The sequence below is a fragment of the Mustelus asterias genome, chromosome 7 (assembly GCF_964213995.1).
Source record: "Mustelus asterias chromosome 7, sMusAst1.hap1.1, whole genome shotgun sequence".
NCBI lineage: Eukaryota > Metazoa > Chordata > Chondrichthyes > Carcharhiniformes > Triakidae > Mustelus > Mustelus asterias.
In genome coordinates, this window is record NC_135807.1 from 99,949,912 (window position 1) to 99,965,879 (window position 15,968).

General features: G+C 40.3%; 1 protein-coding gene across 2 annotated transcripts in view; it reads left to right on the forward strand.

Annotated features, from left to right (window-relative positions):
• Positions 1-15,968, forward strand: part of fbxl2 (F-box and leucine-rich repeat protein 2) — a 200,023-nt gene that overhangs the window by 111,772 nt on the left and 72,283 nt on the right. For both annotated transcript variants that reach the window (XM_078216569.1, XM_078216568.1), the window contains one exon: positions 9,137-9,263. In XM_078216569.1, the coding sequence (XP_078072695.1) occupies positions 9,137-9,263 (127 nt within the window). The remainder of the gene's footprint in view (positions 1-9,136; positions 9,264-15,968) is intronic.

Consider the following 15,968-nt stretch of genomic DNA (forward strand, 5'->3'; position numbering starts at 1 on the left):
TTTGTAAAAAGGAAACATTTAGCAGGGCAAATGTGGGTCCATTGCAGGCAGAGTCAGGAAAATTATAATGCGGAATAGAGAAGCTGAATTATTACTTTGTCTGTCTTCACTGAGGGAGATGCAAAAGAATCTCCCAAAATTCGAGATCCTAGAGAGCAGGGAGAATGAGGAATTGAAGGAAATTAGATTTGATAAGAAGGCTGTGTTGGAGAAATTAATGGGACTGAAGGAAGTCGTTGGACCTGATATTCTACATCCCAGAATATTGAGAGGTAGCATCAGAGATAGTAGATGCATTGGTAATCATCTGTTCCAAGATTCTGGAACAGTTCCAACACATTGGAAGGTAGCATGTATCACCCCACTATTTAAGAAAGGAGGGAGAGAGAAAATGAGGAACCCGTTAGCCTTTCATCAGTTGTAGGGAAAAGCTAGAATCTGTTCTAAAGGATATGATAAATGGACACTTGGATAATAATGATCTGATTGGGCATGGACTTATAAATGAGCAATCATGTTGACAAACCTGTTGGAGTTTTTTTTGAGGATGTTACTAACAGAATTGATAAAGGGGAGTTGGTTGACATAGTGTATTTGGATTTTCAAAAGTTTGATGAAGTTCCCCACAGGAGGTTGATTGCACAATTAAAGCACATGGCATAAGTGGCAATTGTGTTAATGTTGTCTTTAATTAACAGAGCCACCCCTCAATCTTTTCCTAACTGCGTAAACCTTCGTAAAAATTATGAACCATCTATGTTCAGGTTGAAATCTCTGTTCTCCTGCAGCCATGTTTCTGCAATAAATCTTAGGTCATACTTATTTATCTGTATTTACAGTTAAGTGCATTCAGATACAGAGCCTTGAGTTTTGTCCTCTTATTATTTTGTAATCTTAGCCTTATCTGTTGATTTACTGAGACTTCTACTCTTAGTCCATTCCTATCATGGTCTGTTTATCATATATTAATACCTTCCCTTACCTTGTCTTCACTCTTTGGTAAACCACACTTTCCCACATTTGATCCCTTGCCCCCACTATTTAGTTTAAAACCCTTTCTACTTCCCTAGTTATGCAATTCGCAAGAATACTTGTCCGAGCATGGTTCAGGTGGAGACCATCTCAATGGTACAGTCTCCACTTTGCCCAGTATTGGTGTGGGTGCCATATGAACTGGAACCTGCTTTTCCCATGCTAGTCTTTGAGCCACATATTCATCTCTTTTATCTTCTTTGCCCTATGCCAGTTTGCATGTGGCTGAGCTAATCCAAGAATATTGATTCTTAATTTGGTGCCTAGATTCTCATCGTCACTATACAGAACCTTTTTCCTTGATCTGCTAGGTCATTGCTACATGCATAGACCACAGTAACTGGATCCTCCCCTTGCTGCTGCAAGTTCCTCTCCAGCCCTGAGCAGATGTCCTAAACCCTGACACTGGGTACGCAACACAGCCTTCTGGATTCTCACGGTTTGCTGCAGAGAACAATTGCAGTGTCAATCCCTCTCACTATGCTGTCCACTACAATGATAACATTCTTGTTTGCTCCCCTTCCTGTATCATGGTGCCATGGCCAGTCTGATCATCCACCTTGCTGACCTCACTTTCATCCACACTAGTTGAGCATCTCAAACCTTTTTAACGATTGCTCTACTGTTTGCTTGGTCCCTTTTGTCTGCATCATTCATGGTCACATCCTCCTGTCCCTCACTGCTGATCAAAACAGACAAGCCTATTCTAAGAGGTGTAACTGTCTTCTGGAATGAAGTGTGTAGGGAGTTTTCCCCTTCCCTTATGTTGCCAGTGCCTGCAGTTCAACTTCCAGATCAATCATCATGACCCAGAATTCCTTTAGCTAACACATTCTGTCGACATGTTTGTCCTGGGTCATCTTGGTGTCCAAAAGCTCCCACATTCCAGAACTGCAACATAACACCTGTCCTGCCATTGTTGCTTATGTTATTTAGTTAATTTAATTGCTCTCTCATTTACTATAAATTACTGTGCTTATTAAATGCTACTACCACTGACAACTAAAAGTTATATGTTTCTTAACTATGCAGGTATGTGTTTTAAGTGTTTATTTTCATTTTATTTTAAAATTTCAGTTCCTTTTATCTGTAGACCTACCTTAATCCCTGGTCTAAACTAGCTGTAAGAAGTTTAGCAACACCAGGTTAAAGTCCAACAGGTTTATTTGGTAGCAAAAGCCACACAAGCTTTCGGAGCCTTAAGCCCCTTCTTCAGGTGAGTGGGAATTCTGTTCACAAACAGGGCATATAAAGACACAAACTCAATTTACATGAATAATGGTTGGAATGCAAATACTTACAACTAATCAAGTCCTTAAGATACAAACAATGTGAGTGGAGAGAGCATCAAGACAGGCTAAAGAGATGTGTATTGTCTCCAGACAGGACAGCCAGTGAGACTGCCGGTCCAGGCAAGCTGTGAGGGTTACAAATAGTGTGACATGAACCCAATATCCCGGTTGAGGCCGTCCTCGTGTATGCGGAATTTGACTATCAGTTTCTGCTCAGCGATTCTGCGCCATCGTGTGTCTTAAAGGCCGCCTTGGAGAACGCTTACCCAAATATCAGAGGCCGAATGCCCGTGACCGCTGAAGTGCTTTGGGTAAGCGATATTCGGGTAAGCGTTCTCCAAGGCGGCCTTCACGACACACGACGGCGCAGAGTCGCTGAGCAGAAACTGATAGCCAAGTTCCGCACACATGAGGACGGCCTCAACCGGGATATTGGGTTCATGTCACACTATTTGTAATCCCCACAGCTTGCCTGGACCTGCAGAGTCTCACTGGCTGTCCTGTCTGGAGACAATACACATCTCTTTAGCCTGTCTTGATGCTCTCTCCACTCACATTGTTTGTATCTTAAAGACTTAATTAGCTGTAAGTATTCGCATTCCAACCATTATTCATGTAAATTGAGTTTGTGTCTTTATATGCCCTGTTTGTGAACAGAATTCCCACTCACCTGAAGAAGGGGCTTAAGGATCCGAAAGCTTGTGTGGCTTTTGCTACCAAATAAACCTGTTGGACTTTAACCTGGTGTTGCTAAACTTCTTACTGTGTTTACCCCAGTCCAACGCCGGCATCTCCACATCATGACTAAACTAGCTGCACACTGTCCTTAACTAGGCTTTTGCTGCCCAATCAATTTACTGGTTTCTTGTAACATCACAGCTGTTTCTTTCACTACTAGCTGATAGTAGCTGAAATGCGGTGCTCCTCAGCCCCACTCCGACTCCCACGAAGGTAGGCCGCACTCCAATTCTCAGGCTTCATTTATAGGCACTCAGCTTCCAATTTTCTCCCACCAGTCTGTTCCGACTCCCAGCAATGATTTGAGTTCAGGAGTAGCAAAGTCTCACTTCAATTGTATAGACCCTTGGTTAGACCACACCTTGAGTAGTGTGTGCAGTTTTGGACCCCTTTCCTTCAGAAGGATATTTTTGCTGTAGAGGGATTGCGACAAAGGGTCACCACTTGTTCCCAGGATGGCAGGGCTGTCCAATGAAAAGAAATTGGCAACTATTCTTGAGAGTTTCAAAAAATGAACATGCAAACATATGAATTAAGAACAGGAGTAGGCCACTCGGCCTCGTGAAGCTGCTCCACCATTCAGTAAAATCATGGCTGATCTAATTTTGACTTCAACTTCACACTTGTGTTTACCCAGATAACCTTTCACCACCTTGCTTATAAAGAATCAATCTACTTTATCCTTAAGATGTTCAAAGACTCTACCTCAACCACCTTTTTGAGGAAGAGAACTCCTATGTTTCTGGATCCGCAGACAGAAATTTATTTTCCTCATCTCAGCCTTAAATGGGTGATAGTGGCCCTGAGTTCCAGATTCTCTGACAAGAGGAAACATCATTTCTACATCCACCCAGTCAAGCAAGTCCTTTAAGGACCTTGTATGTTTCAGTCAAGTCACCTTGTACCCTTTTCTAAACTCCAACAGGTAGAATCCTTCCTGTCCAGCCTTGCCTCATAAAACAACCTGCCCGTTCCACATATTAATCTTCTCTGAACTCCTTCCAATGCATTTACATCTATCATCAAGTAGGGAGACCAATACTGTATACAGTATTCCAGATCTGGTCTCCCCAATGCTCTGTATTACTCGAGCATAACCTCCTTACTCTTGTATTCAATTTCCCTTGTAGTAAACAATAACATCGCACTAGCTTTGCTAATTACTGGCTGCACATGCACACTAATCTTTTGTGATTCATGCACCAGGGCAACCAGATCCCTCTGCATCTCTGAACTCTGCAATCATTTATGTAATATGCTTATTTTGTTCGTGCTGCCAAAATCGACAGTCTCTCATTTTCCCACATTATACCCCGTTTGCCAGATCTTTGGCCATTTACCTAACTTATCTGTATCCTTTTGTAACCTCCTTTTGTCCTCTTGATAGCTTACTTTCCAACCTATCTTTTTGGCGTCAACAAATTTAGCAATCATACCATTTGTTCCTTCATTCAGATCATTTTATGGGGATGGTGTGGAGGGAAAAAGCATTGAAATGGATAATCAGCTATGATCGTATTGAATGGCAGACCAGACTCTATGGGCTAAATGGTCTACTCCTGCTCTTTCATTCTTAATATATTTATATATTCTTTAGCTTGTCCGCCAAATCCACTTGGGTCAATATGTAGTCTCTTGACATTGTCCGTAAGCATTGTGCACTTACAAATCCCTACACAGCTATTGTGTGGTGCCCCATCCAGAATATTCTGGGTGATCTAACAAGGGTTTTACATAGCTGAAGCACCACCTTGTATTCTTGCCCTCTAGATAGAAAGACCAGGATTCCATTCACCTTTTTGGTTATTTTCTGTACTATGGGTGATGTCATATTTGCCTGCACTGAAATGTATTTGCCATCGATTAAGCAAATGTGCAAAACTATCAGTATCTCTTTGTAATGTTATGCTTCCATTTAGACTGCTTACAATGGTGCTTATCTCTGTTAATGACGAGCTTAAATGACTTTCTGTCCGATCATCCAAGTTGTTAATATTATGAGACGTTGAGATCCCAACATGGGTATTTGCAGGACACCAGAAGCCACGTCCTTTCAATTAAAATATCTGTCCTCATCCCCAATTTCCATTCCTGCTATTGAGCCAATTTTCTAACCAGGTCAATAATTTGACTTTAATTACGAATTTCAACTTTTATCTAACCATCTGTTTTGTGCCACTTTATCAGATGCCTTCTGGAAGCTTCACAGCTCCAGGGTCCCGGGTTCGATTCCCGGCTCGGGTCACTGTCTGTGTGGAGTTTGCACATTCTTCTCGTGTCTGCGTGGGTTTCCTCCGGGTGCTCCGGTTTCCTCCCACAGTCCAAAGATGTGTGGGTTAGATTGATTGGCCAGGTTAAAAATTGCCCCTTAGAGTCCTGGGATGCGTAGGTTAGAGGGATTAGCGGGTAAATATGTGGGGTGGGATTGTGGTCGGTGCAGACTCGATGGGCCGAATGGCCTCCTTCTGCACTGTAGGGTTTCTATGATTTCTATTCTATGAAGTCCATATCTTCATAAACATTCTCCTGTTCACTACTTTAATCACCTCTACGAAAAAATCAATCAGACCTATCCTTCATCAATCCATGGTCATCTTCACCAATCTTTGGTCATTTGAAAATTTTGAATATATTTAGTCAACATATCCTTAATTATTAACTCTGTTTCCAACAACCTATGAGATGTCCAAGACTAGGGGCCTTGCATTTAAGATAGTCACTATTTAATCCAGTTAATGGGGAATTCAGAAGAAACATCTTGATGGAGTGGTTAGAATGTAGAACTTGGTGTCACATGGAATGGTTAAGGTGACCTAACGTAGATGATTTTAAGGGAAAGCTAGATAAAGGCATGGGGGAGAAAGTAATAGAAAAATATGCTGACAGGCTTGGATGAACTAGGAAAGAAGGCAGCTCGTTTGAAGTTTAACAGCAGCTTGGACAAGTTAGATCAAATATCTCTCATTGTTGCAACAATAAAATCAGCATACTCGAATAAGTTGCTTTATATCCCATATCTATGTTAATAAATCATTTGCAAATTCCATATAATAATAAATTGAATTTTAGTAGGGATTGCTAGAAACAGAGTGATTTAATAAAGTTTTGTATATGAAATTACTTCTAACCTGTCGTCAAATTTGATCTGCCTTGAAAATCTGGGACAGGGAGAATTGCTCTGGCCACTTTGTATACTGACCTCAAATATATTTAACATTCCTCTCATCCCTTTTTTACACCTTTGATGCTGCCAAACACTCAATTCATGGATAAGTACTTCAGAGTCTGAATTCATCCTTCTCTGTCTTTAACATTCTTGATGTGGAGATGCCGGCGTTGGACTGGGGTAAACACAGTAAGAAGTTTAACAACACCAGGTTAAAGTCCAACAGGTTTATTTGGTAGCAAAAGCCACACAAGCTTTCGAGGCTCTGAGCCCCTTCTTCAGGTGAGTGGGAATTCTGTTCACAAACAGAACTTATAAGACACAGACTCAATTTACATGAATAATGGTTGGAATGCGAATACTTACAACTAATCCAGTCTTTAAGAAACAAAACAATGCCTTTATCTAGCTTTCCCTTAAAATCATCTACGTTAGGTCACCTTAACCATTCCATGTGACACCAAGTTCTACATTCTAACCACTCCATCAAGATGTTTCTTCTGAATTCCCCATTAACTGGATTAAATAGTGACTATCTTAAATGCAAGGCCCCTAGTCTTGGACATCTCATAGGTTGTTGGAAACAGAGTTAACATTCTTCCCAGTCCTCACGCAACTCTAATCTGCCAAATCTCCTCTGCAGTTCCAACATTGGCATCCATCTCCTTGTCATCCATTGCATCATTGTTGCCAACTCCTTGAGTCACTGTGATCCTAACTGTAGGAACTCCTCCCTGGATTATTAGCACAACGTTCTTAAACTTTTCCCCCTCTTCAAAATAATCTTGGGACCATCTATTCAGTTACACTTTGAGAGGGCTAAAATCTCACATGGCATAGTTTTGTAAAATAGATAAATATATGTCCACATCACTATATCTAAAATTTGAAAAGCGAGACAAAGACTTTTTAAAATGGCCAAGTCTATGTTTGTCTGTAATCCTCGAACAAAAGGAGCTACCTGGTAGTATTGAAGAAATTTGTACCTCACTAATTATGAAGAGACACTATACTCACTGGGCTGCACAGGCCAAATTAAAAGAGAGTTATACGAAATCCATCTGCATTTCATAATCCAGGCTGACCGACCAGACAAAGGGCCCCATATCCTTCCTTTCAATGTTTAATGGTTGAGGCGTTTAACCATCTCTGGGACCGAGACGAGAGGTACATATCCCTTGTCAAAGACGATGTGGAGAGTCGAGAGTCATGTGACGTGGACTGCTAGTTTGTGAAACCAGTAATATTCCCTTGTGGAACTGCAAGATCAGTCTGCTGTTTACTATCCTACACGTGGCATCACAGGAAAGGAGCTTTCTGCCCAGGTTTGGACACCTGGCTCCATTGCTTCCACTGGAAATTCTGTACCATTGTCTACATGACTGATTCATCTCTACATGCCTATCTCATCTTGTCAAGTGAATTAGCCAGCATAAGTTTTCAGCTCTCAGGCCTCCGTGAAGGAATACCTCATTGGATTTTCTTCTGAAGCCTGAACCCACGTGAAACAATCCTCTTCTCTGTGGTCTTTACCCTGTAAATCATTTTTTCCACTGTTCATCTTACTCTCTGAAAGTATAGGAGGCAATGTTGTGACCACCACCTGCATTTTGAGAGTGTGCAAAGAAGTTAACCCTTTAGTTCACCCTATCTCATTTGATGTGGGATTATTAATAGTAATATTGGACCACACCAAAATTGAAAGGTTGGAAATATGCCACTGCTAATAAAGGAGGAAGCAAATCAAAAATACCTTTTCTGGTAGTGAGAGGAAAAAAAATTCTGCTCTCAGCTCTTCTCTCCCTCCTCCATGTCTGTAGCAACTTTTTATCCAAATTCCTCTTGCTTATTTATTCTTTGTTCACTGACCCATAATAGTCCTTGTATGTTTCTGCATATGAAGACTGCTATAGTAATCCTGCTTGTGATATTCAGAGGAACAGAGGCGTAATAACTTGGCACAGAGTTTATTTTAAGTTTTCATTTTGAAATGTTGTCAGTCCAAGTCTCACTTGTGCTGGTATGTGTCCTTACCTCATGATGAAACAGCCTCTGATATGTAAACATAAACTTCACAGGATGCTGTATCTAATCCAACTTCACTTGTAAAGGATATGTGAAATAGAAATTGATTAAAGACTATCAACCATGATATTTGTACATTGGATTTTTTTTTAAAAAATGCCTTTTTAAATGAGCAGAATAATACCTTATAGTGGGGTAATGGCCTCCAAATTATATATATTCAGTGTTCTCGCTCTTCAAAACGATTTGTTTTAACAACCTACATTTTGTCATTGTATGGCACACATAAAATAGTCTCGTCGAAGTTCCATAGAAACTACTATAGGCTATATTTTAATCAAGCATGGATACAAAACAGCAAAATTATATTTGGGTCAGATGTCGACATTCTGAGTTGATGAAGTAACCATTTGATGAACTCCACTGACATGACAAATAGATAAAGTTCTAACCAAATTAAACCATTTATTGTGGCTAATCTTGGCTGCACACTGATTACAGAATTTTGGTTCTATGAAAATGTACAAGATATCCCTCGGGCATAGTTGGAGGATACCTTTTAATGCAGAATAAACCTAAAAATTAGTACCACATAAAATTAATGGCAAAAATTCAATGGACCATATGGCTTCCTCCTATATCTTATGTCACACAATGACACACAAAAATGTATTTTATATTTTGATGAAGCTATGTTTCTAGAGTCTTCAAAAGGGTTAATTGCTTAAACTATTGCCAACATCACAATATGGACTAAAAGAAATTGTATTTTAAGCCAATCTTGTATGGATTATATCTTCAGTAAATTTAGAGATTTCTATCAGTTTTTAAATTTATGAATTCAGTTATACCTTTACGGAACTGCATTTCTTTTGCCTTTCAGTGAGGGTAATCGAAACCTTGAGCATTTAAACATTTCCTGGTGTGATCAGGTGACGAAGGATGGGATAGAGGCTCTAGTGGGAGGATGTAGTGGTCTGAAGGCCATGTTTTTGAGAGGGTGCACACAGGTTGGTAATTTTTATTTACCAATTTTTGAAATAAATCACATTCTTCTCATCCATTCAAACTCCACTTACAAATGAATACACCGCCATACATTGAGAGGACATAACTGAGAAGCTGTTGATTTGAAGAATCTGAGCTAAGCAGGGCCCAGAGTAGTCACAAACTTCCTCTCTCCTTGCTCTATGCCTTGGTATCATTTTCAGTGTTTGTCTCTGTTGCTTTTCTTCCATGATTTTTGTCACTTTTCCAAGTTAATTTGTGCTTTTATATGGTTTCTTTTCACAAAATTTGTGGCAGTTCAAACCTTGATGTTACAGCCTTGTTCATCCCAAAACTGTAAAATTCTGCCAGAAGTCAGCAGACCTTTCCATGGCCCACCCCTTGACCACTCCTCCAATTCCTTTGGTGGGCGGGTCGATAAAATTCCAGGCCTCCTGTATGATTGACTTGGAAAGTATTTTTTTTAAGTAACAGCTTCCAGCATGCATTTTCTTGTTTACATGTCCTGAGTCTATCTAGAGAGCTCATTGTTAACTTAGGCCTGTGCTGGTGCACTGTTACAAAATTGTTGCAAATCCCAGCCAATGAGAAATACTGATGAGATTTCAGTCAAGGGCATTAATAATGCTGGAATAAAATTGTGCAAATCTTTTGAAGCAGTGGTGCAACCTCCACCTTGGGGTTCTGTATCTGATTCCATGCTGATGAGCATTACTAGTTCATTAACCAAGATAGTTTAAAACATCATGATTGATGCATTTCCTCATAGATTATTAACTAAGGGTACTTGGTGACTGCTCATTTCATCGCTGAGGTTAGCACACTGTGGAATATTGTATTTATGCTGATTGATCAAAAAATTAGACATCAAAATCACACTCCAGTTGTAGCACGAGAAATTGGTATTGGTGGCTGACAACCATAACAATTACTGATGCAAAATATTTGCAGGAAAGCTTTTATCCAATTGCTTTGACCTCCTAAGGTTCAGCTTCTTACCGTAGTGTTCTCATAGTCTTAAAATATGGCAATCCCATGTAGGTGCACAAGCGTACTGACACTGAGGTGTGGTTGACAAAGAAATTGCCTGCCTGGTCGTTCCAATAGAGGTTACTTGATTATTGACCTAATGCCAGTTGCCTAAGACCAGTGGATTCAAGTAATTAACTGAACCTTTGGAGCTAAAGCTGTGGAAAAAATCTCCTAATTGTTTCTGATATTTATGCAACATTTCAATTGGGATCTTGATCAGTCTCTCATCTGGGCCTTCCTGAGCATGACTTCACTAAGTTTCTCTCTGCTGGCATGAATGTGGTGGTCACTCAGAACATATGGGAAAATTTAAGCGAATTTCCTTTTGTTCACTACTGGCTATACTGCGCTACAGGCAGTCCTCAGACTTGGGATACAACTGATTCCTGAAAACCACAGTCGAAACACCTTAAGTTGTAACTGCTTTTCCCATAGGTACAATGTTAAAAATGGGTGATTGGTTCGTGAACACATGTAATAGTCAATCCTATAGGTTTATTGTGTATGTGCTTGGTCCCAGGCAGTGGTAAGGCATTGCCTGCAGCTATTTGTCAGCCAACAAATCCCACTGTAGGAGATTAAACCACACTGATGCGCTAGGAGATGAACCTCACATAGTGCTGGTGTATTTACTGTGCTCTCACTGTGACACAAAAATATAAAAAAATGGGTGGTGCAGAATCTCAAGTTCAAAACCCACGTTGTAAAACCAAAACTGAGTGCAAATTTATAAGTGTTGGAAGAGCCATTCATTATAACACCAACGTCGTAAAGTTGAGGGCTGCTTGTACCTTAAAATAACTATATGTGCCATCTGCATTCCAAGTGAATAATGTTTCTTGTATGAATTAAATGCTATATGTGGAAATCACTTGTACAGGCTAGAGAATAGATAATTATGAACAAATAAATCACAAGGCTGAGATAACTGGGAAAACATAGCTCTGTGTTGAGCTGTTAGGCAATTATTTTTGTGCAGTTCTTACAATGGCTTCAACATCAACTACTTGTATAGCACCTTTGATATAAAGAAATGTTCCAAGGCATTTCACAGGAACATTATAAAACACAAGCCATATGTGGAGATATTGGTTTAGATTACCAAAAACTTGGGTCAAAGTGGTCGGTTTTAAGAAGTGTCTTAAAAGAGGAAAGTGAAGTAGAGAGAGAGAGACAGATAATTCTGGAGTTTGAGGTTTGGGCAACTGAAGGCATGGTTACCAATGGTGGTGCAGTTATGATTGGGGATAGTTAAGAGTGCAGAAATAGAGGAGCGCGGATATCTCGGAGGGTTGATGAGTTGGAGGAGCTTACGAAGAGGGGGTTCAACTTCTTTTCTGATGTGGCAAGAGCCAACTAAGTTGTAAAATATGAATAATTTATTGCAAAGATATTCTGCCAAAGTGCTTTGGCTACTTCTCCAGGGTAACTTTAGATATTATGCTTTACACATGTTGATAACTGAGGAATTGACCATTTTTGTTGGGTCTGCAGGTCAAATTACTAGACACACTGTTATGCAATTGATGCTCTGGGCATTATACAGCGAGGCATCAATCTTTGAAGGAAGATGTGTGTTAATATTTTCTTTTTTGGGACATGACTATCGCTGACATATAATGCCGATCGCTAATTGCCCTGAGAGGCTGATGCACTACCACCTTGATTCTCTTCAGTCCATGTGGTGAAGGAACTTCCATAATGTTGTTAGGTAGGGAATTCCATGATTTTGGGTCAGTGATGATGTGACCAAGTCAGGATGATGCCTAACTTGGCAGATGTTGTATGTATGTACCAGCTACCTGCTGTGCTGGATGTGATGAGCTTGGGAAGTGTTGCAAAAAAAACCATGGCAATTGTCCTGTAGATGCTATACACGCAGAAATCAAGTGGAGCTGTTTGTCCCAGATGGTGTTGAGTGTTGTTGCAGCTGTCTTACTTCGGCAAGTAGAGAGTATTCTAGGATAGTTCTGAGTGATTTGCGCCTTGAAGATGATAGAACTGGAAGACTATCTTCTAGTTCTAGACTTCCCAACCAACTGTCCTATCTGTTCCCCTTAAATTCTTGAAAAAGGTCGATCAAATTATTGGTTAACCATCTAAATTCAGCCTATATGTCCTGTTTGGGTGAAGGTTACAAAGAGGCCTGGCCCTGCATAGTCCTGGCTTGAGACTAGGGTGTTCGGAAAGTAATTGGCTGGGTTGGAATTTTGACACTGCCTTCAGCTTATTTGTCGGAGGGTGGGTGGGGTGGTGTGTGTGGGGGGAAGGTGCTAGCCAGGGTGCTCACCCTAATTTAAAACGGTTAGACCACGTGGCAGCAGGGGTCCAGGAAAAAGTGTTATCCCTGTCCCAGCTGCAGTCAGTGTCAGCACTTAGTATTGTCAGGATTGCTAGTGAGGAATCACATCCAACATTTGGAAGAAGGTAGGACATCATTTTCTTTGGATGCAAAATAGTTTTAACGGGTGTCCTTTAGATTCATTGGACTACTTTCATGAGACTCCAGTGTTGAAAACTGCCCAGGTATGTCCTGTACAAAAGAAACAGAACAAATCCAACCTGCCAATTACCACCCCATAAGTCTACTGTTGATCATCAGTAAAATGATGGCAGGGGTCATCAACAACGCTTTTAAGCAACACCTACTCAGCAATAACTTGCTCGTAGACACTCAATTTAGGTTCCATCAGGATCACTCAGCTCCTGACCTCATTTCAGCCTTGGTTCAAACATGGACATGTGTTGAATTCCAGAAGTGAGAGTGACAGCCTTTGACATCAAGGCAGCATTTGACTAAGTATGGCACCAAGGAGCCCAGGCAAAACTGGAGTCAGTGTAAAGCAGGGGGAAATCCCTCTACTGGTTAGTCATACCAGGCACAAAGGAAGATGGTGTGGTGGTTGGAGGTCAATCATCTTAGCTCCAGGACATCACTGCAGGATTTCCTCAGGGTGGTGTCCTGGTCCACCCATCTTCAGCTGCTTCAACAATGACCTCCTTCCATCATAAGGTCAGAAATGGGGATGTTTGCTGATGACTGCACTATGTTCAGTACCATTTGCGACGACTCAAAATACTGAAGCAGTCTCTGTCCAAATGTAGCAAGACCTGGACAATATCCAGGCTTGGGCTGACAAGTGGCAAGTAACATTCACACCACACAAGTGCCAGGCAATGACCATCTCCAGCAAGAGAGGATCTAACCAGCATCCCTTGACATTCAATGGCATTACTATCACTGAATCTCCCACTATCAACATCCTGGGTGTTGGTATTGACCAGAAACTGAACTGGACTCGCCATATAAATACTCTTACTACCAGAGCAGGTCAGAGGCATAAAAATGTAATGCAACTACAGATCAGACTGGTACACCAGCAAGCTTGTTGCGAGCAAAGGCCTTTAGGACATTTATTTTAATGTTAAAGTATTGATTTTTAAAGATTTAAGTTTTAACAAGTTAATTACCAATGGAAACTTGTGAACCATGACCTGTTCCAGTATAATTATTATTTTTCCTCTGCTGTTTTCTTTCTCCTATACCACCTGTGATTTTTCTGATATGCTCCAAAGCTTTATCCTGAGACTTGTTTTCGCCCATTCTACTATGTCCCAGTGTCAATTTTTATTTGCATAACAATGATGCTCAATGCGGCCATTTGATCACCACCACTAACTCTGGGAGCCTTGCTGTTCTGTCTAACTCCCTGGCCACCACAATCCCTGGGTCACTTGAAATGTCTCAAAGTTTAATGTTACCAATACTAAAACCCTCTGTTCAACTGTGATCAATAATATGTCGCTTACCTCATAAGTGCCTCCTTTGAGTATCTGTAAATCTATCATGATGCATTATTAACAGCATTTCTTGGCTCACTAGCTCATATGTGGTTTAATGCTGCTTGGAGCTTCCATTTAACTGCATGGTTCTTGTGACGATGTGTCCAAGTTTGCAGTGTTTCCTTATTTCAGTTTCGCTAGAAATGTTTGTAGTGTTGAGCCAAAACAATTTGTCATTGGTGGCAGCATAATGATTGCTTTGTCTTGCTTTGAGATATCGCAGCTTGCCTGATGTATTAAATCAAGGATCACTATTGAGGAGAAGCTATTGGGGCTTATGAACTGACGATGATAGAAAATTCGGTTGGTGAATGAAGCATTTCACCAACAAACTGGTTACCTGGGAATTGAGTCTTGTTTGCACAGCATGTAGTAGCCACATTGTGACCTCAAGTAGCTTATGCTTCGACTTTGTCTACCACGGAGAATAAGCTATGTGCTGTAATAGTAAATCATTTCACTTTGATTTGGTATGTTGGTCAAGCCCAAATTTTATGCATAAATTATGCTGTGTTTCGTTTCTCTCAGGATAATTAAGGTGCAGAAATGTTACTCGTCATTGCATGCTTCTTCATTCAAAGCTCCTATTACTGTTCCCATGGTCTTGGAGCCATGAAATTCTAGCTGGATAAATCCTAGAACCTTTGCCTTTCTTGGCGGATGTTTGTGTACAGAAATATGGCAACCTATTAAAATACTATTTGCCTAAAATGACCATAGAATAGCATATTCTAAAATAGTCTGCAAATGCTGGGGTGAATTTCAGCATATTCTGCTTGGTTCAAGTCCACAAATTGAGTGAATATGCTGTGCCATCATGCTGCCCTACAGCTGATAAAAGCTGTCAAATTAAAAATGATGGATAGATAAAGACCAAATGCTCCATGCAGTCTGTCCAAACCATGCACTGCCCAATGCATCAAAATATATAAATGCACTCCCCACCCCACATGGTATCTTGTGTCATATCCTGAGAGAAAATGTAGATAAAATCTGGAGGTTAGAGGCGGCTCATATAATTCCTTTCTGAATATCTTGGGTGATCAGAACTAATCCAGGGGACCATACTGTTCCTGGCTAACGTTACAAGGTCACCCTAGCCAGAAGATGGTATCAGCTCTCACTTGAATTAATTCATTAAATTCACAAGCTTGAAGTGTGTTCCACATGTTTGTCTCCAAGCCACACTCCACCCAAACTTGGAAATATATGTCCATTCTTTCACTACTGCTGGATTATATACCTGTACCATGTTCAACAGTTCAGGAAAGCTGCTCACCGCCACTGTTCAATAAATGCTGGCCTAGCTAATGATACCCACATCCTATGAAAGTTTTTTTAAAAAGGCATTGATCAGCAGTGCGATCTGTAACTTCCCTCCAAATTTCTCTCTGTCCTGACTTGAAAATAAATTACCATTGTTATTCCGATGAAGTGTTATGTCAATGTTCTCAAAGAAATTGGGAAGAGTCTTCCAATTAAGATTTCACATCAGAGAAATTGAATTAAACGCTTATTTTGATTGACTCTGCTTATATTGGCTGTGAAATAGTTTTTTCACCATTCCAGGACCTTTTGTACAAATTGTGACATTTGAGATAACAAAAATAGAAATTTGTGATATTGTACAGCAACCAATAACTTCCCCCTAATCATGTCATTGAAACTATTCGCCTTGCTCTGTCCCAGCACACCCAAGAATATCCTGTCCTTGTTAAGCAAATATTTAATGGACTAGCCATATAAAAGACATTAAACTACAAACAAACATAGTCAAAATTCAAAATTAAATCAATTTTATGATTTAAATGGGTTAAGCTAGCTATAACTTA